Source organism: Coffea arabica, chromosome 11e (genome assembly GCF_036785885.1).
Source record: "Coffea arabica cultivar ET-39 chromosome 11e, Coffea Arabica ET-39 HiFi, whole genome shotgun sequence".
Taxonomy (NCBI): Eukaryota; Viridiplantae; Streptophyta; class Magnoliopsida; order Gentianales; family Rubiaceae; genus Coffea; species Coffea arabica.
Window position 1 is genome coordinate 13,197,262 of NC_092331.1, and position 20,391 is coordinate 13,217,652.

The 20,391-nt window shown below is 33.7% G+C and overlaps 1 protein-coding gene and 1 pseudogene across 1 annotated transcript; one reads left to right on the plus strand and one right to left on the minus strand.

Moving 5' to 3' along the window:
• Nucleotides 1–1,388: 1,388 nt before the first annotated feature.
• Nucleotides 1,389–4,375, minus strand: LOC113718109 (putative disease resistance RPP13-like protein 3). Its single transcript, XM_027243028.2, has one exon. The coding sequence runs from the start codon at nt 4,276–4,278 to the stop codon at nt 1,564–1,566; it is 2,715 nt and encodes a 904-aa protein (XP_027098829.1). The 5' UTR covers nt 4,279–4,375; the 3' UTR covers nt 1,389–1,563.
• Nucleotides 4,376–14,084: 9,709 nt separating this feature from the next.
• Nucleotides 14,085–19,813, plus strand: LOC113718108 (uncharacterized; annotated as a pseudogene).
• The last annotated feature ends 578 nt before the right edge of the window (nt 19,814–20,391 follow it).

Sequence of the window (20,391 nt, forward strand, 5' to 3'; positions counted from 1 at the left end):
CCTAGAAACAACTAGCAAACTAAAGAAAAAAAAAGAAGAAAAGCATTTGTGGATTAATGATTCAAATAATATTAGTGTAACACGGGAGGGTTTATATTTATGAAATATCGTCCATATTCAGTTTGGAATCTTTTTTTTTTAATTATAAAATGAGGTATAAATCTAGACATGATCGTGTAAAGAATTTTTTATAACTACAATATTTGCATACAAATAATCAATTTTCTCAACAACTTATGGAATCATGGAGTCAAGTGATTGTGGGTAGAAAGAAGATTTAATTAGGCAATTCAGTGAACATAACATGCAACACATTTTTCTTCTTTTTGCACAAAATTCAGGGTCTTCCCACTTAAATTAATTACATGAATAGTGGTTTTGAGCAGAAAAAGAATATCAATATTCCAATTTATTTTATCCAAAAGATTAAAAAAATAATTATTCTATAGTAAAAATCATATCTTGTAATTTGAACATCCCAAGAACCTTGGGGTCTTTCTTTATAAACTATGTAAAAGGGCACTTTCGTTAACTTGACTATTTTAACGGTTAATTTAATTAGTTGGACTGAAATAGGAGGCAAAGTGAGAGCAAAGTAACCAAACTCCAAAAGGAGTTTTTATAATTAACGCTTCTTTTCACTCCAATTCTCCAATGGTCCACAAAAAACTAAATAAGTTTTTCTTTATAAGCAAAATTACGCTTGCTTTTTCAGAGAAGTATATACATTTCCTTTAAGGCAATACATGTTATAGAATCATCTAACTAGTAATCATGAAGATTTAAAAGGGAGTGTCAAACTTATAAACAGCGTACAATCTTGGACTATCCATTACACACGCCATTTGTACTAATTTTTGTAAACATGAAATTACTACGAAAGCATGAATAAAAAATAACATTACATGTAAGAATTATTATAAACGTTTTCCCCTCAGTAATGTTTATCCCAAACAACTTAAATGAACAGCTTGTTATTAGCATCAACCAAATATCTCTAGATATTTTTATTGAATTAGACATTTCAAAATCCCAAGAGTTTACCATCAGGATTTTTGAGGCCTATCAAAGGCATGAACCTTTTTTTAAAAAAAAAAAAAATTTCTACTTGTATTAATATGATATATGCAATGTAAATTGATAGAGAGACAAATCCTATAAGGTACAGGTGTAGGCACTGTTAGTTACCCAAAAAATCATTAATAACAAAAGAGTCAATCCTTGTTTAATAGTGGGATAATTAAAAAAGCAAGCGATGAAATTTGAGATTTCAAGTAATTAAAAAAAAAAGAGGACTTAAAAAGCTTGTCGGTTGGCCTCAATTATGTGACGAAAATAAAGAGTGAAATTATGGCAAAGCAAGTATGTTGAATTGGGGAAAATAAAAGTTATGTTGAATCAGAAACCTTCTTTTTATTTATTTAATTAGATAAAAACTGGAAATAATTTTATTAATCACTACTCTGAAATTCAGCATACAGTGCAGTATAAGGTGGAGCAGGAGCCCCTTAATGGAGAGGATAAATAAGAGAGTACAAAGGTAGAAGTACACATTCAAGACATTTATGCATAACCTTCCATTCTACGCCACGAATAAAAAGACAATCTTCGTTTCTTTTGCGAGATCCTGGAGTCAAATATTCTGAGGTTAGGGACACTGGACACCATGTCCGCATCAAGCCTACTGATGAACTCTTCTGGCATGTCCACTAGCTCAAGCGTATCAAGAGTAGATATGTGCTTCAGCTCTTCCGGCAACTTCTCCAAATTGCGGCAGTCCCTGATTCTCAAGCACTGGAGCTGTGGCAATGCAGCTTTCTCCACCATTATTTCATCCAAATCACATAGGAGGTCGAGCTCAAGGAATTTCAATTGGCGAAACCCATGCCTAGAAATGACTAGCCGTGGCCCCCCATATGCATCTTTCATTTTGAGGAACGACAACTGTCCCAACTTCTCTAGTATTGGCATTGGGTCATTCATGAGATCTGTGTATTTCAAAGACAAGCGAGAGAGATTTGGAGGGAAATCAGGAGGCAGCATTCTCAAACCCGCCCCATATATCTTAAGCTCTGTTACATGATGTAGCTTAGAAAGTCCAGCTACAGATGGCCACCGGTATCTTCCTCGAGCACGGTAAAGATGTAACATCTTTAGACTTCCAACCTCAGATAAATGCATGCAGAGTTTGTCTATCTCTGACCTATCATCTACTACAATCCCCAGTTTCTGAAGACTTGTCAAAGTCATCATGTTATTGTGCATAATGTGATCAAAGCGTATGCCTAATAGAGTCTGGAGATTCTTCAATCCTTCAATCTTAAGAGGCACATTACATTTTATATCAGATGCATATAGATGCCGTAAACTTTCAAGCTTCCAAATGAAATTTGAGACTATCACTGGATCAAGGTTCCGTATGTCAAGAGTTTGTAGGTATCGCAAGCAACCGATGGAATGAGGGAGCCTACTAATGGATGTCTCTAATAAACTGAGGTATCTCAGAAGCCTGACTTTACCAATTTCTTTTGGCAAATTATACGGCATCTTAACATTCTCAAGGTCTAGTATCCTAAGCTTTCTGAAACTTTTGAAGCTAAGACTAATGTCTTCCCTGTCAACATGGACATTGAAAAAAAGTAGAGACCGGAGAGGAGGGGTCGAAGTCCAAAAATAATTTGTATCCCGAGGGAGAATATGAACAGCGAGGTACCTGGATTTGGCTGATATTTTATCATATCTGGTGTCGTGGATCTGAAAAAAATTTTCATCCTCTGCCTTTCTGATTGCAAGCTCTCGCAACAAATCATGGACTCTACAGCTTTTAATCCTCTCATCAACAGTCATTTCCGCCACCTGAACCATATTTCTGCTAAAAAGTTGTTCCAGATCATATGCTGCAATTTCCTCCAAATTTTGTGCATCTCTTTTCTGCATTATTCCCTCTGCAGCCCACATATGGATAAACTTTCGCACAGAAATCATGTAGTCTTCGGGAAACAACCCCAAATATAGAAAGCAAAATTTCAGATTGGGAGGAAGGTCTGCATAACTTAATTCCAGAATTGCTGATACTCCACTCTGGCTCCTTGATAGGTTTGTGTTGAAGCTGTTGAGAACTTTCTCCCATTCACTCTTCAACCTTTTCTTTGTCAGTAGCAGCCCACCTACAACTGTGATGGCCAGTGGCAGACCATCACATCTCCTTGCAATCTCTCTTCCCACTTCTTCCAAATCCAGAGGACACCAAGCATTATCCCCATGGCCTAAGGCCTTTCTAAGGAACAACTGCCAGCTATCTTCCTGCCCCAAAGTTTTCAAATCATATGGGATGCTCAGAGCATCTGCGTGTAAGGGAACACCCCTGTTGCGACTTGTAATTAGCAGTCTACTTGATGTATTAACATCAGGAAAGGCCCTAGCAAGACAATCCCACGCTTCTTCCTTCCATACATCATCAAGTACCACAAGATAGCATTTATCTTGTAGATCTTGATAGAGCCTTCGTTCCAAGTCCTGCTCGTCCATCTTTTCCAACATCTCAAGTAGCTTGTTATCCACTGCATTCAATTGCTTTATGATTGATCTCAGCATCTCTTTGTGACCGTAGCTTGAAGAGACGCAGAGCCAAGCACGGCAATTGAATCTTTCCCTGAGATCAGCATGGTTATAAACTTTTTTGGCTAGAGTTGTCTTACCAGCTCCTCCCATGCCGACGATTGAAACCACACGGCGGTTTTTGTCCTGTTTCAGAAGTTCTGCCACCAGGAATTTTGTAATCTCCTCGAAGCCCACTATATCCTTGTCCTCGCTAAAAGGAGAGGTTCGGCGAAGGCGCCGAAACTCCTCTCCCCGTGAACTCATTCCCTCTTCGAGATTTCTGATACCATACTTTTCGCGTCTATCAGCTATGTCATTGAGCCTCATCTGTAAAGATTCAATCTCTTTCCCTATCGTGTAGAGGTTTACAATTTTCAAGGGATAATACGTCAATTTGGTGATGAGTCCCTTGTTCCTTGTGAAGAACTCAACTTTGCTGGCAAAGATCTCAATGACATCCTCCGCATCGTAGGCAGCAGCTCTGATTAAAGAAACCCAGTTGCGGATCCTCGCATCTTCATCTTCCCTCTGTTCTGCATCTTTCAGGAAGCACCGCATCCACTCCAGATCATTTCCAAGTCCTTCAACTTGTCGTCGAACATCTTTTAGGAAAACAGATTTTTTATGTAGCAGATCAACGGTTCTCCCAATGACAAGAGAGATGACAGAGTCGGCCATCTTGGTTAAGCCGTAAACGAGCTTTTCTCTCAACAAGCTGTTGTTTTAACTGATCTCAGAAGAGAGGTTGGATTCTGTTGGTTCATTTTCTCTTCTCAGTTTTATCCTTATTTCATTGACTTGTACAGGAGCAATTATTCCAGTCAACAACCAATGTGGTTATGCACTTTGGCATTATCCAGTGAAAACCAAACCAAATGAATTCTAGGAATCTTTGGGACAAATTTGTGGTTCCAAAGCCACGTAGGAGGAAAATAGAATCACTTCTAGTCTGATTAATTAGGAATCTAAGAGGTAATAGAATTCGTTAATTAAGAGTTAAAAAAAAAAGCAACCAATACGAAATTACAATAAATAACCCAAACCACGACGCATGAATTGCCTTGCAAAAATTATTGATTATACATCTTACAATTTTAAAAAAGTCTATGCCTTAAAAATCTAAAATTCAGCCCAATTCAAAAAAAGAAATAATAAAAAAAATTTCAGGTATGAGAAGATTTATTCATTTCAAAAGTACCCATCAACTATAATACTAATTAGATTAAGTATTTGATCTAAATTGTTAATTCACTTATGGGGCCATAACTAAACATGATCAACCAAAAAATTTTCATCATCCATAACAAAAAAAAAAATAACAACTTCCAAAATTTAACAAAACAAAATTTTTTCCAATACCTTAAGATTCTTGTTGTCACCACAATTATAAGAAAAATTAGCCCAGCCAAGATCTCCTTATATTTGATTCTTTTATTTATCAAGTACATAAATTGAAAAAAAGTTGCCTAGATAGGATCCATTTTTAGATGCTAAATTAGGCTTTATTTTTTACATTTCAAATTATAGTTAATTTAGTTTGTAAAGGGCTTAATTGTTTCTCATGTCTCAATCCTTTAATTTATCAAGTGATTTTTTTTATTTGCCGAGTATATAAATTAGAAAAGATACACCTAGAATTGGCTATATTTTTAGATAGAAAATTAATTAACTTTTACAATCCAAATTATGGTTAATGTAGTTAGCAATCATTTAACTCTTTTTCTTCATATATATGTGTAAAATATCATAAATTATAAGGATAATAGATTCATTTGACCATTAATGATGTAAGCATTGGATCTTAAATGACTGACAGGAGAACTAAGTAAAATTTCTAAAACCTTAGGGTAGGACAGTGAAAATGTTAAAAACCTTAGGGAGGTTTCTGAAATTACCCCTTTGTCCAAACCCTCTCTATATTTAGTTTATTTTTGGTACTCTACCAGGAGACTTGTTGCGCGTGAAAGTCAGAGCTTGACCGGTCTAGCTTATGGACCACAGTTTGTCGGGTGAAAACGCTGGCCAGCTTGATAAGCATGTACAAAATAAGGAGGGATAATTGCAGAAACCTTCCCTGAAGTTTCTGACACTTGCACTAACCTCCTCTCTAGGTTTAGAAATGGCATTCAGCACCCCTGAACAGGAACAATTCGTTGTAGAAACCTCCCCTGAGGCTTGATGTCCCATTAAAAAATTATTTGTAGAAGTGAGATAAGAAATTTCTTCCAATTTTGCCCTGATCTTGCTTGACAATTAGTATTAACAAGGGAGGGGCATAGGCATTAAGGATCAAGCAAGTTCAAGGGGTATAAATGCAACATATTTTTTATTCCAATATCTAGCTTGGTTTGATGAGTGTTTCGGAATTAAATGCAATTAAAATTCAAATTTACCCCTGATATAACAATTCTTATAAAATAAAAGAATTACATATACGACAAATTAACATCTCCATAATTGTAACTACAATAGTTATTAACTTTTTTGATAAAATATAAGAAAATCATAAACCATAACAAAAATTAATACTAGAAAATAAATATAGTGGCTGTATTAATAAGGGAAAAATTGGTTAAATAGCGCCCAAAGGAAAATTAGTATGTTTTGTATTTAACATAAATTAAATATGTGAAAGTTAAAAAAAAATTGCCCATAACATACCAACTCTTTATGGGAAACTGGCAGGTTTTATATTTAATGCGCTATTTAACCAATTTCGTTGGCCTGTGGAGTCCTCCCTCTTCCAAAACATGAACGGCTTTAACATGTAGTTAATTAGTTAACTGCATATAGTTTAACATGCAAATAGTTTGTTAATTAGTTAGTTAGTTAATTAGTTAAGCAGTTAAGTAATTAATTAGTTAATTAGTTTAACATGCTAATAGTTTGTTAGTTTCGGATAAACAACAGCTTTAGTTAATTAGTTAATTAGATAATCAGATAATTAGTTAATTAGATAAATAGAAATTAGTTAATTAGTTAATTAATTAATTAGATAATTAGTTAGTTAATTAGTTAAGCAATTAATTAGTTTACTAGTTTAACATGCAAATAGTTTGTTAGTTTCGGACAGACAACAGCTTTAGTTAATCACTTAATTAGATAATAGTTAATTAGTTAATTAGATAAACAGAAATTAGTTAATTAGTTAATTAATTAATTAGATAATTAGTTAATAGTTAATTAGATAATTAGTTAATTAATTAATTAGATAATCAGTTAATTAGATAATTAGATAAATAGAAATTAGTTAATTAATTAATTAGATAATTAGTTAGTTAATTAGTTAAGCAGTTAATTAGTTTAACATGCAAATAGTTTGTTAGTTTCGGACAGACAACAGCTTTAGTTAATTAGTTAATTAGATAAACAAAAATTAGTTAATTAGTTAATTAGATAATTAGTTTAATTATGCCGAAATAGTTTGATTAGTTAATTAGTTAATTAGATAATTAGTTAATTAATTTAACTATGTAGAAATAGTTTGATTAGTTTAATTTGTTTAACAAATTAAACGTTGGTTTTGATGAAAGTACTCAAACCTTTTATCTGGTAAAGTCAAATACAATTGGGGGTACTCTAGTAAATTCACACACTTTTACCTTTTAAATTGGCTCCAACTTTTTCTAGGGGAGATTAATGCTATTTTAAAATTGATCGGGGAGGTCAGTGCAAATGTCAAAAATCTCAGGGGAGATTTCTGCAATTTTCCCAAATAAGGAAAAGAAGTGCCCAATAAAGTCCTCCAAGGTGAAAACTCTGAGCAAACCAGTGACTCAGTCAAAACTAGTGTCTGCGCGCCGTTGTGCTGCTGCCTTTTATACTTGCAATCAGTATCAAATGGGTTAATCATATTTTATCTCCTTAAAGAATACCCCATTTATCAGTTTACCCCTTAATCTTTAATTTTGCTCACTTAATCTCATTTAGGATAAAATTGTCCTTGCATTATTTTGACTTTTCATTTACCTTGTTTTCCTTTCTTTTATTTCTTTTTCTCTTTCTTCTTTATTTAATTCTTTCTCTTTCCCACAAAAATTTTCACCTTAATGATTGAAATTAAAAAAGAGGAATTGCAGAGATCTATCTTCTCCTTAAATGATTAAAAAAAATATTCAAATTACTTTCCTAAAATACAATTTTTTTAGCCTTTCAATTCTTTTAATTTTGGGTTTTCCTCTTTCCTTTCTAGTTTCTCATTTTATTCCCAAGAAAATATCTTAAGATGAAATTGTGACCTGATTAATAATCATCAATTGAAATTTGTGACACGTGGCATCATACAAAAACTCAAAATTAGTTTTTGATACCTTTTAAATCTTCACCCAGAAATATGCAATTACAAACTCAAAACAAAAATTTTCGTTGAAATGGAATTTCTATTGGGAATGATGAAAGAGCGAAGAAGGAGAAAAAGAAATAAAAGAAAGGAAAACAATTTTATCTTAAGATATTTTCTTGGAAATAAAATGAGAAATTAAAAGGGAAAGAGAAAAATCCAAAATTAAAAGAATTGAAAGGCTAAAAAATTGTATTTTAGGAAAGTGATTTGAATATTTTTTTAATCATTTAAGGAGAAGATAGATCTTTGCAGTTTCTCTTTTTTAATTTCAATCATTACGGTGAAAATTTTTGTGGGAAAGAGGAAGAATTAAATAAAGAAGAAAGAGAAAAAGAAATAAAAGAAAGGAAAACAAGGTAAATGAAAAATCAAAATAATGCAAGAGCAATTTTGTCCTAAAGGGGGTTAAGTGAGCAAAATTAAAGGTTAGGGGGTAAACTGAAAAATGGGGTATTCTTTAAGGGGATAAAATATGATTAACCCGTATCAAATGGACTGATGTTAGCCATTAGAGTTTAAAATAAGGGTTAATCACAATTAATTCCTTTAAAGTATACCTCATTTCTCACTTTATTCCCTAAATATTTTTTTGTCTCACTTTATCCTCCATTGGACAAAATTATCCATCTATTATTCTAAACTCTTATTTTTCTCTTTTATTTTTTTCCTTTCCCTTTTTGTGCTCATTTATTTTCTTTACCTCTTTCTTCTTTCTTTAATTCTTTCTCTTTCCCACAAAAATTTTCATTTTAATGATTGAAATTAAAAAAGAGGAATTCCAGAAATCTATCTTCTCCTTAAATGATTAAAAAAACATTCAAATCACCTTTCTAAAATACAATTTTTTTAGCTTTTCAATTCTTTTAATTTTGGTTTTTCCTCTTTCCTTTCTAGTTTCTCATTTTATTCTCAAAAAAATATCATAAGATGAAATTGCGACCTAATTAATAATCATCAATTGAAATTTGTAACATGTGGCATCATACAAAAATCAAAATTAGTTTTTGATGCCTTTTAAACATTGATGGAAATGCAATTACGAACTCAAGATAAAAATTTCCATTGAAATGGAGTTTTCTATTGGAAAGGATGCAAAAGAGAAGAAAGAAGAAAGAGACAAAGAAATAAAAGAGAGGAAAAAAAGGTAAATGAAAAACTCAAAATAATGGAAGGGTAATTTTGTCCTATAGGGGGTTAAGTGAGCAAAATTAAATGTTAGGGGGTCCCATAGAGGGTTAAGTGAGCAAAATTAAATGTTAGGGGGTAAAATGAAAAATGGGATATACCTTGAGGGGATTAATTGTAATTAACCCCTTAAAATAATCATAACATCAGCAACTGTGCTCATTTGACGCATGACAAGTGTTCTTATTACACACGTGACTTGTAATAAAAATCCAAATTTGCTCTTTGAAGATAATTTACCTTGATGATGTATATGAGATTCATGGGAAATGAAATGTTCTTTCATTAACAGAAATATATCATATAACTAACATCAAAACAGTTGTTCACTTTTGTGATTCATGAGTTGGATTTTCGTTACCGCACCATCGTCTAGTTCTTTTCTCAATTCTGTCCCTCAAATGGTGTTCACCTGCTGATTAACTAGTCAGCATTCCCTTTGTTAATTTATTCCACTTTGGGTTGGAACTATTCTTGTAACCATTATCACAAAATCGTTATTTATGAAATGCATATTAGTGGTTTCATTAATCACACTAAGTAAAAAAAGAAAAATAAGTAGGGTCATTTAAGCCTTTTTAATAGGACCCTGAGAAGCTCGACTCCTTCCAATTATAGAAGCTCAAGGTTTAGCCAAAGTTTAGTATATTCTTTAGGGCAAATTACACTATACACCCTAGTGACTTAATTTTTTTTTACATAACTCCTCTATGGTGTCAAAAGTTATACATAATCCCATCATGGTTTGGATTAAAATGTCAAAGTGACGGAAATTATCATTCGTAACGGAGTCATCTAAAATGTAAAAAATACCTTTATATAAAATTGAAAATTATTTATTAATCAAGCGGAGTTATTTGTATATTTTGAAAACCATAAGGGGGTTATATGGTAAAATACTAAATTATAAAGGAGTTATATAGGGTAAAACATAAAACCATCCGGGGTTAGTGTGTCATGTATTTATAAGGGTAATTTTGACATTTTAAAGGTTCCGTTACGAACGATAATTCCGCCACTTTAGCATTTTAATCCGACTTTTGAAACTATAGAGGGGTTATGTGAAAAATCGCTAAACCACAGGAAAGTAAAGTGTAATTTGCCCGATTCTTTATCACTATCAAGGCCCAAAATTAGGTCTATGATACACATTTAGACTTTAATCTATGGTCAAGCAAGGCCAATTTGAACATATTTGCCTTTTTGAACTTGTATTTGAAAACAAGCAGTTCTTTAAAGAAAACCATTTTGCATTAATTAAACGTATATTGGAAGTAGAATTAATATGATCTACGGAAAACATCTCTTTGATATGGCCTCGCATGAGATCCCACCAAACGACTTCAATCGTGAGTTAAAAAAAGCCCAAACAATGGCCATTATAATATGTTGCTTTCGTTATTACGCATGAAATGAATAATCCTACTATTATGTCGCATATGCAATTTGGCTTGGGCTTTCAGGTAACTGGAAAGAGGAAAGTTCAGCCCTAGGAAAAAAGAAAGTTCAATAGCTTGAAAGAACATCCGCCTTTCCGAGCAGCATTTCGCTCTAAAATGCGTGTAATTCTCAAGAACTTTAACTTTCGAAAGCTTGTAAAGTATTTCGTGTTGTTGATAAATTGAGGAAGAAGTAACACTGGCATGCATGCATTGCCTTGGTAGTATATTATAATATTTCATGTTGTTGATAAATTGAGCCAAGAAGCAATTTTGCCATGCATGTATCAGATGTTTCACTAGAATTATTATTTGTTTTCATATGTTCATTCCTCATTCAAGAAGGATGGTCTAAGAATCCCAATAAGGAGGTCTAGAAAAGAATTTAAGTTCAATAGATTTTACTTCCTTGTTTGGTTCTGCTTCATTTTGTACAATTATCTGAAGGAAGTACAATTGTTTAGCCATTCTTATTGTGGTAATCTCCTAGAACGTATAAAAGAATATAATTTTGTCTATACTCCCCATTCAAGATCTGAGATATAGCTATTTCCAAAATTAGAGTATACATAGCAATTCATTTGCAGTTTAAACAGGTGCCCACAACTCTAGCTTTATTTTTAACTCATTTTGTGATGACACAGTTTATCTTTTCTTTTTTCTTTTTTATTAATTCTGTGTAGACTCAAACTCAATCACATTTTCCCTTCAACATATTGTCGCTGTTAAAGATAGTGTTCGAATTATGTGGAAAGCAGCCATTCTATTGTGGACTATGTTTTCAGATTTAGACCGGGTATCGATTCGGCCAAACTCAAGAGTCAGAGGTTAATGGGTTCGATTGGGGTTGAATCGGACGACGTCATAAATAAAAATTATTTAAAAATTAAAATATTATATGTAAAATGCCTAAGAGTATGTTAATATTAATAAACGTATATTCATATATATTTGATGTTTAAAATATATTTAATAACAAAATACAAAGAAATTAGAACAATCAGTAGCAATTTATATTATTCAATGAACATTAACAAGTTTAGAATTAAAATTATGGACTTGATAAAAAAATAACACCAAACTTTAGAACAACATTTATAAAGTATAAAATATTTGAGATATATTAATAATTTTTAACAACTTAGGGATCAAAACATAATATTGAAAATGCTTTGACCTTTTCAAAAAAAAAAAAAAGCTTTGGCACCCAATCGGTTCTTCCAATTTCTGGACAAACCCAATCAAACTGAGTTTCTATCCATCCGATTTTTTAGAATAACTCGAACCGAATACTTGATCTATTTTCGATTCGATTAGTTAGACCGACTGGTCTGGTCCAAGTTTAAAAACATTAGGTTGTGGCTGTACTTTGCTGAGTCTTGGTCATCCTGGTCGGAAATCCCAGAATACACGTTAGTTGAAGACTTGTAACAGTTTGTTGGGAGAAAAATTAATAAAACGAGTTTGAGAGCGAGGGCATGAAGTTGGTGCTATTAACCGTCTCTATCTTTGTCCTTGCATATGTGCATTAGATGCTGTTATTGTCTCTATCTAGAAAATGAAAGAATGCTTGCAAGGATTGGAACCATAATTATCCCTGTTTTGATTGCTATTTTTAGAAGTTTTTATAGAAAAATATATTATAATAATTTAATATATGTAAATTAAAAAAATACTTATAAAATGTGTTTACGAAAAATGTAAAAAATTTTCTACAAAAAATCACAGTCCAAATCACCCCAATCTCTCATATATTTTAAGAAAGTACAAAATTGGTAGAACTAATAGTATTATTTTTCTGGGTTGAATGGGAAGATAATGTGCCAATTTTGTGGAAAGAAACCATTCCATTATTGTTGTAAGTTGCAGGTCTTGGCCGCGTTGGAATTGGAAGCAATTTGAAAATGAAAGCATGACATTTTGCCAACTGATCTATCTAAGACACACTTCATATGGGGAACTCAATTTATTTTGGGAATTATTTGTAATTTACACCATTTATAAAATGTGGCATACTCCACCAAGCAATTTTTCCCAAAAAGTTGGAATAGCCGAAGAGGGGAACTCAATTTGGAAGAGGGCCTCAGAAAATTGAACTAAAATTTTCATCTACACTCTTACAATAAATCTACAAAATTATTTTTTTTACTCTTTTCCCTTAGGCAAAGCTACCAAATCAATAAGGTTTGAGAAGTAATTAAAAGGAGCAGGAATTTGAAGAACTAAAAATAAGGAGTGCCTAAATTCACACTTTATTTTTTTTAATCTTAAATCCATATCTCATGCTACAAGTTTTAATATGAAATATAAATTATCACTACAAACAGTACAAGACATTAATGCTTTGTGGGTGTAGACATTAATACTTGATTATATTACTAATTTGGTTTAAAATTAATAAATCTTGGTAACAATCTTGTAGCATCCTTTTGAACTGTAACAAGTGCAGCACCCATTTGAACATAACCAGAAACTATAGGTGGCAAATTAACCCATTTAATTAAATTTACCTATACCCGTCCATGAATAGATGGATATGAATATCTTAAATTTTTGCATATGGGTATAAATGGGTTACCCAATAATACTCATTTATTTAAATGGGTATTATTGGGTAACTCATCAAACCCAATTAACCCATTTAAAATTGTCTTTCCCCAAATCTCCTCTCTTCCCCACCCTTTTTTTTTCAGATTTTTTATTTTGTCATGATGTTAACTACTTTTGTTTCATTATTATTATTATTATTTGTTGGTTTTATCTTATCATTTTATCTTCTCTTTGTTTGTTAACTTGCTCCTTTTTCAGCATTATCAATTTATGATAAGTTTTAACCTCTTTTCCTATCTTTCCAAAATGAAAATTTAAATTTATACATGAAAAAAATGTTAGGGGTTCAAAATTTTTGGATTAAGTTTTTAATAGTACTTAATTCAAATTTTTATAGTCTTATTATTCAATTATTAAATAGCATGTAATTTTGTGACATAAAGTACGGATAGAAAAAAAAATTGATAATTAGGCTTATTGAACATTATAAGTAAATATTTAAAACTAATGATGGGTGCAAAGGGCGGTATAAATTGATAATTTAGTTTGCAAAAATGAATTTAAATGAGTTGACAAAAGTTAAAATAAATGGGTTATAAATGGGTAATTGGGTTATCTAATTCATTTTTTGACTTACTCATTTGTACCCATCTAATTAAATGGATATAAAGGGGTTGACTCATTTATATCCATTACCCATTTTACCCAATCCAAACCCGCTTAAGTCATCCATTTTGACACCTCTGCCAAAAACCACCAATCACAAAATTAAACATGAAACCTTACCATTTGAAAGTGGATCAGTAACTATCGACATCACCCACTTCAGAAAACCAAATGCTGATAAAGTTATCAACTATGTCATCATGATCTGTGATTCTTATACAGATATGTCTATGGTGCACCATTCATGAAATGCCTTTACCTGCAACACTTATCTTTCTTCTTGATGATTGGAAAAGAAAGAAATGGGACTCAAAAAGGAGATCATTGAATTGCAGCTAGAATATGATAGTCAATGTTTGTCTCTCTTGTCAGTAAGTTTTATCTTTGCATTCACTCTCATTTCTAAATCTTCTTCCTTCTATTTATCAAGTGCAGTTAGGAAAGAAGACCAACCCCTCCCATACCTATTGTACTTGGAAGGTGGACCAGGGTTCGAATCTCCAAGGCCAACTGAAACAAGTGGAAGGATTGGTAAATTATGTGAAGAATATCGTGTAATTTTATTGGATCAGGCATGTTGCAGACCGTTCTTAAGACAGCATAAATCCCATCGTCTTTAAGCTAACGTGTTTAAAATGCAGCGAGGGACAGGTTTATCAACACCGTTAATAACATCATCTATGATGCAACTGAAGTCCGCTGAGGAACAAGCAAACTATTTGTGTCATTTTCAAGCTGACAATATAGTTCAGGATGCTTAATTTATACGAAAATGCATCGTTCCTGATGGTGGACCGTGGACGGATTTGGGGTAGGTTATTTCTTTCTTTGCTTCTCCACTATATTCGACATTTAAGGTTACCAAGGATTTTAGCATGACAACATCCCCTTTCCACTGTCTCTTTTCATTTATCCCAGCAACATTTCATTCTCAGTTGGACTAGTTGCAGAATTACTATGGCTCTTCTCCCTTTCTTTCTCTCCAATCTCCACCTACTTCCCCTCCTCTCTTATCTCCCAATTCCATGAATATGTACATAATTTATTTTACAAATTTGAAGGACATTTAGTATATGCTCAAGTATGAAGGGAACTTTGAATTTTTATGATCTATGATTAGTATAAGCTTGTTTTGGTAACTGATAAATAGAAAAATAGAGAGAGGGAGAGAGAGTTTTACTGATTTTTCTCCTTTTTTCCTGCAGAGCTATGGAGGCTTCTGTATAGTAACTTACTTGAGTTTTGCTCCACATGGACTCAAACAAGCTCTTATAACTGGAGGAAAAACGCCAATCAGAAGTGGATGCTCTGCAGAAGCTGTACATAGAGGATGCTTTGAACAGATTGTTCATTAGAATGAGAAGTTTTATGAGAGGTTTCCTATGGACATTTTAATTGTGTGCGATGTCGTCCAACATTTGGTAGAGTCTGAAGGTGGAGGGGTAGGAGAACTTTAGAAAATGGGAGTTTTAAATTTTTTGTATCCAGTAATTATTGTCTTTTCTCCTTCTTTTTGGTTTCATCTTTCCCATTACGTCATGTATTCCGACTTAGTGTGCATGTAATATTGTATTTCTGATTGTCATCATGTAACTAGAGCAGGTGCTTTTACAATCTGGTGGTATCTTGACTCGCAGGGGATTGCAGCTTCTTGGTCTCACTGCTTTCGGATCAAGTACTGGTTTTGAACGCTTGCACTATATGTAAGTTTGTCTACACAGCCAACTAAAACTGTTTATGTCTGATAATTGTGTTGAATATCAATTATATTACTCCACTCGCAGGTTGGAGAGGGTATGGGGTCCGGTAATAGTTCCCGGAGAACGAAAGAGAATAAGTTACTACTTCCTGAATGATGTATGAGATGCCATTCTTCTTCCTCTTTTCCTTTCTTATCTGTGAAATTTTGAGTAATTGAAATTTCTCTCTCTTTAACTGGTACCTAATTTGGTGGAATATAGTGTAAAATGTTAGGAATTGTTTGAAAGGAAATACCTATCTTTGTGAAAAGCTTTAGAAAGTTACTTATATCAGCATTTAAGATCAAAGGGATGTCTACTCAGTTTCTGATCAAATTGCTGTTTTCTCTATCATCCTTTTGGGAGTATTAATGCCATCCTCTTAGGACTATTATACTGGGGAAGAATTTGCCATCTCTCTCTCCAAGAGAGACATGGATTCTTTTGAGAAGGAATTTGCATAACAGTGATTGCCTTTCTTTCTGGGGATAGATCAAGAGATTTCCGAGATCCTTTCTGTATATGTTTTTAACTGAGCTTATGACAATTTCCTTGAATGATTTGTGAATCTGTTCTATGTTTCGAAATATCTTGTCCAGCATTTATATCATGTGAGTAGACCCGATTGGACGAGATTAGTTCAATACTTGAAAAGTCTTGGAAAGCCTAAGGCCCATATGCATGGCTGGTGTACTGATGCCTTTAAGTTACTTCTTTGGCCACTCTGAAACTTTCATCTTTTAGGAGTGAGGATCGTGGCTTGTTTTTCTCTCATCTCTTTTTGGTGTAGAGACGGTGAACTATTTTGCCGTAAGGCATGTGAAGCATGCCAGTGTGCACATACAGCTTACAGCTCTACATTCCTACTGTTCTGAAGCTTTTGAGATTGTGACTGATCCAAGATAAGAAAGTGACATTTGCCTTTTTACTGAGATTCTTCATATTCTTGTTGATATATTGTCAGTATGGTGCTCTTCTTTTCTGCATAATTTTTTATATGTTAAATGGAATTTAGTCTCACTGAGTTGAAAATGTTTTATATTGTAGTATGAGAACTGGTTGTGTTTTAATATTTTTTTTAGCTATAACCCACATGTGTCCGTATCCGTTTTACGGTCTGCGACTAATTCTATTGGATCCGGGTCAGGCCCCTTGTAGGGGAAGCTCTCCAAACGTTGTTTTTTCCATTCCCATCGGTTTCGAACTTGAGATCTCATAGTTAAGGGATACAAGCCCCTTCCACTTGCACCAACATCCGTTGGTGGTTGTGTTTTGATATGAATCCACTGTTTGCTCTTCTGCACGAGTCGCTGTACTGTCAGGTAACCATATGATTTCTTGTTCGAAACCCGGGTTTGTATTAGTGTATTTAAGCTATGTTTCATGCACATACAGATACAACTTTTTGAGTTAAATCATAAATATGACTCTAGACAAATTTATTACAGCTTTTCCATTCTGGTTTTGAAGGTTTTTTATTCAGTCAGTTGTACTACATCCAGGTGTTGAATCAGTTTTAGTGGGCTGCTTAAATATGGAAAGTAGCAAGTGTTTAGTCCCATGGAACATGATTTCCTTTGCCTAAAACTTTTCTTGTGATAGGCGATAATTTACTTTTTTTTAACTCTTGAAGTCATATCTAATTTTTTGATTGTTATGGTTCTAAAGGGTGCCGCATCACGGTGGGCTGCTCACAGGACACGGGTTGAACAAGAAAGTAAATTTGACGCTATTAAGGCTGCCAAGGAAGGTTGCCCTGTACTCTTTACAGGCGCAGTAAGGAAGGAGATCACAGGGTTTTTCTATTAAAGATGCAAAATTTTCCAAAAATGGCATCTGAATTAAAGAATATATGCTTTATTTGAATGCCATAAATCCACCATTCTCAGCAGTAGAGTCGTCGAAACTACTTTTCCACCTTGAAATGTAAGGTTCAGAGACTAAATGTAGTATCCAAGGAACTTTCTCTCTTCTGCCCTCTTCTCCTTCCATAATCAGTGTCATCTTTTACATTTTATTTATCAGACAGATAATGCCCTTAAAGGAGAGACCGCTGATGGTTGGGGTATACAACGACTCCAGAGCTGGGAGCTCTGGAGATATTTTTTGTCCTGCAACTTATAACAGCATGGCATTCTGGTCAACCTGCATAATTTTGTCAATACTTTCTTGAAAAGGAAGCCTTTTACGGCCACAAGGAATTCGTGTATTAAGTTGGGAAGGTCATACCATTTTTCTCTATAGAGGCAGCTTGTGATTCAAAAGGAAATCAAATTATTGTCTGCAAGAGTACCATATGCAGGAGTTTTTGTTATAGAATTGGGACCTTACACCTTCACTATGTTTATTATTATCACCACCATCATCAATACTATCATTATTCTCTCTTTATCCCCTTTCTTTTCGTTCTCATGATGTTTTTGCATGCGACATGGAAATGAAGGCAAGAGTTTTGTTTATAATAATTAGACCAAATCCTCCCATGTTGTTTCTTGACTAATGACAGTAGGCATTATCTATTGTGGATGATTTGCTCTTTTATTGTCTTTGTAGATGATATTTCCTTGGATGTTTGACGAAATTCATGCATGGAGGCATTTCAAGTGTGCTGCTGAACTATTGGCGGAGAAGGAAGACTGGCTCCCACTATATGATACAACCGCATTTAAAAATACTCACTCCGTTCCATTGTTATTGTTATAGTTCACCTTTATTCATGTCCCAAAATTTGAGTCACACTACAATTTTTTCTCTAACATTCCATTTGTACCCTCAAAAGAGATATTGATAAAATAAAAAACAAGCATGATGGAACCCACAAAAGCAATAAATAGGCATCAAAAGAAAGGTGCGTGGAAAGCACCAAAAATTTTGTTGGCCATAATTTTGGTGGCAACAACATGGAAAAGAACTTTCATTTTGCATGGACCCAGGGATTATTTTCACATCAACATAGACAGCAATTAAACTTTGATATTGATCAAAGGGGTACAATTGAAAAAGGATGTCTCACATTCAAATTGATTAATAAGTTGGAATCCCCAAAAACGTCCCTTATTCTGGGACAGAGGTAGGTCACTCAATCGCCTCTATATGACGCGCAATGTCAGCTGATGCTATTCACTCTTTGTATTTTGCCTTTAATTTATTATTTGGAGGTTTAAAGTTCTTTTTTTAACTGAAGATTGTTCTCAAATTCTGTATATTATCAAACTCTATATTCCTAAGAATTAAGAAGGCCTTTATTGAATAAATGACTAGCTCAAACCTTGGAGGTACCTTTTTTCCCCCCCTTGGCCGGCACTTCACTAGCTATGGGAGATTGGATTTCACGTATTATCTCTCTTGTGCACTAAACAGGTACCTGTTGCTGCTTCTGTGTACTATGAAGACTCGTATGTTAACTTCAATCTGGTCATGGAGGCAGCTTCTCAGATTGCAGGCATTAGGCTTTGGATAACCAATGAATACACGCATTCTGGTCTGAGTGATGGAGGGGGAGTGGTCTTGGATCGCTTGTTTGGGTTGCTAATGACGGCTTCCAAATCTGTTGGTCATCAAATTAATAAAAAAAATTTCCGAGTCAATGGCAGCCTGGAATCTGACTTGGGAAAAAGTTAAAACAAGGCTTGCTGTCACTTGTATATTTATGGGGGCATCTTCAATTTTTTTCCCAGATGAACCGAAACTTGTATTGGTACAGTTTTTCTTGTAGTGATAATCAGGAATTAGTACCATAAAATATGCAGGAAGGCCTTTTTACTTGGTACGTTTTACTTTGCTGGTACCTATTGCTTGCATTAATGAGCGAATGCAAAGATTACCTTACTATTTTTGGTTGACTGCAAGTGGAAAGATTACCCTTTGTCTTATTTCCAATTCTTACTTTCTCAGAAAGATCAATCGATGCTTTTCTTGCTAGTTTTTGGGTAACAATGACAAAATTTTTCCATTAAAGGTATACTTTTTTTATGCTTGAACAAATTATGGTTACTATGAGATATGTCACTCATAATTTATGACAATTTAGAGTGAACAACATTTTTGGCTGATTTGATAAATCTTTTAGAATCTTAAATCCAATAAGATGAATGTTGGAATACCACTTGTAGTAGGAAATCAAACTTGAGTCATTTCCATCATTTCGACAAATTTTCTTTGATTTTCGAAAATCATTACAGGGAGCCCCTGATAGGAGGCGTTATCATCTCCTTTATGGTACTGCGTATGGGTCTCCTAGTGGAGAACCAACCTGGCACTTCTCCAGAAAAGTTTATACGAGTCTGAACTGAAGGAACTTTGCACAAGGTAGTGATTAATGCTTGCTGTTCTTTCCTTTCCTTTCCCCTTGAGAAAATTATAGATTTGAATAATGAGAATTAGGGAAAAAGAAAAAAAAAAAGGGTCATGAGTTGCAAATATTGCAGTGTGCAGAATCTGCATTGCAATCTGTGTCATAGTGTTGCACAGCCTTCTGATAGTAATCAGGACCTTCCATCTGTCAAGGTAGCTAAAATTTTCCCAGTTCCTGCTCAATGTTATTACAGCTTTATCCATGGTGATTGTTTTATGATAAGTTGAATAAGTTGAATTTTTATGTGAATGTGCATCTTCTTGTTAGTTCTATTCATTCTGTAAACCATCTTCATTCGCTCATTCTGTGCATGTGCATTTATAGATCTTTCTATAGCAAAAACCAAAGCACTTCCCCCCAGCTTTTTCCCCTTTCTTCTTATTCTCGTCCTTCTTGATTAAGTCAAGTTTCATGCAGCGTTGTTTCTAAGCTAAATAACCAAGAAAACAGTGGCGGAGCGAGAAAAAATTCTTAGTGGGCGCAAAAATAATACTAAAATTTTTTATCTACTATTTT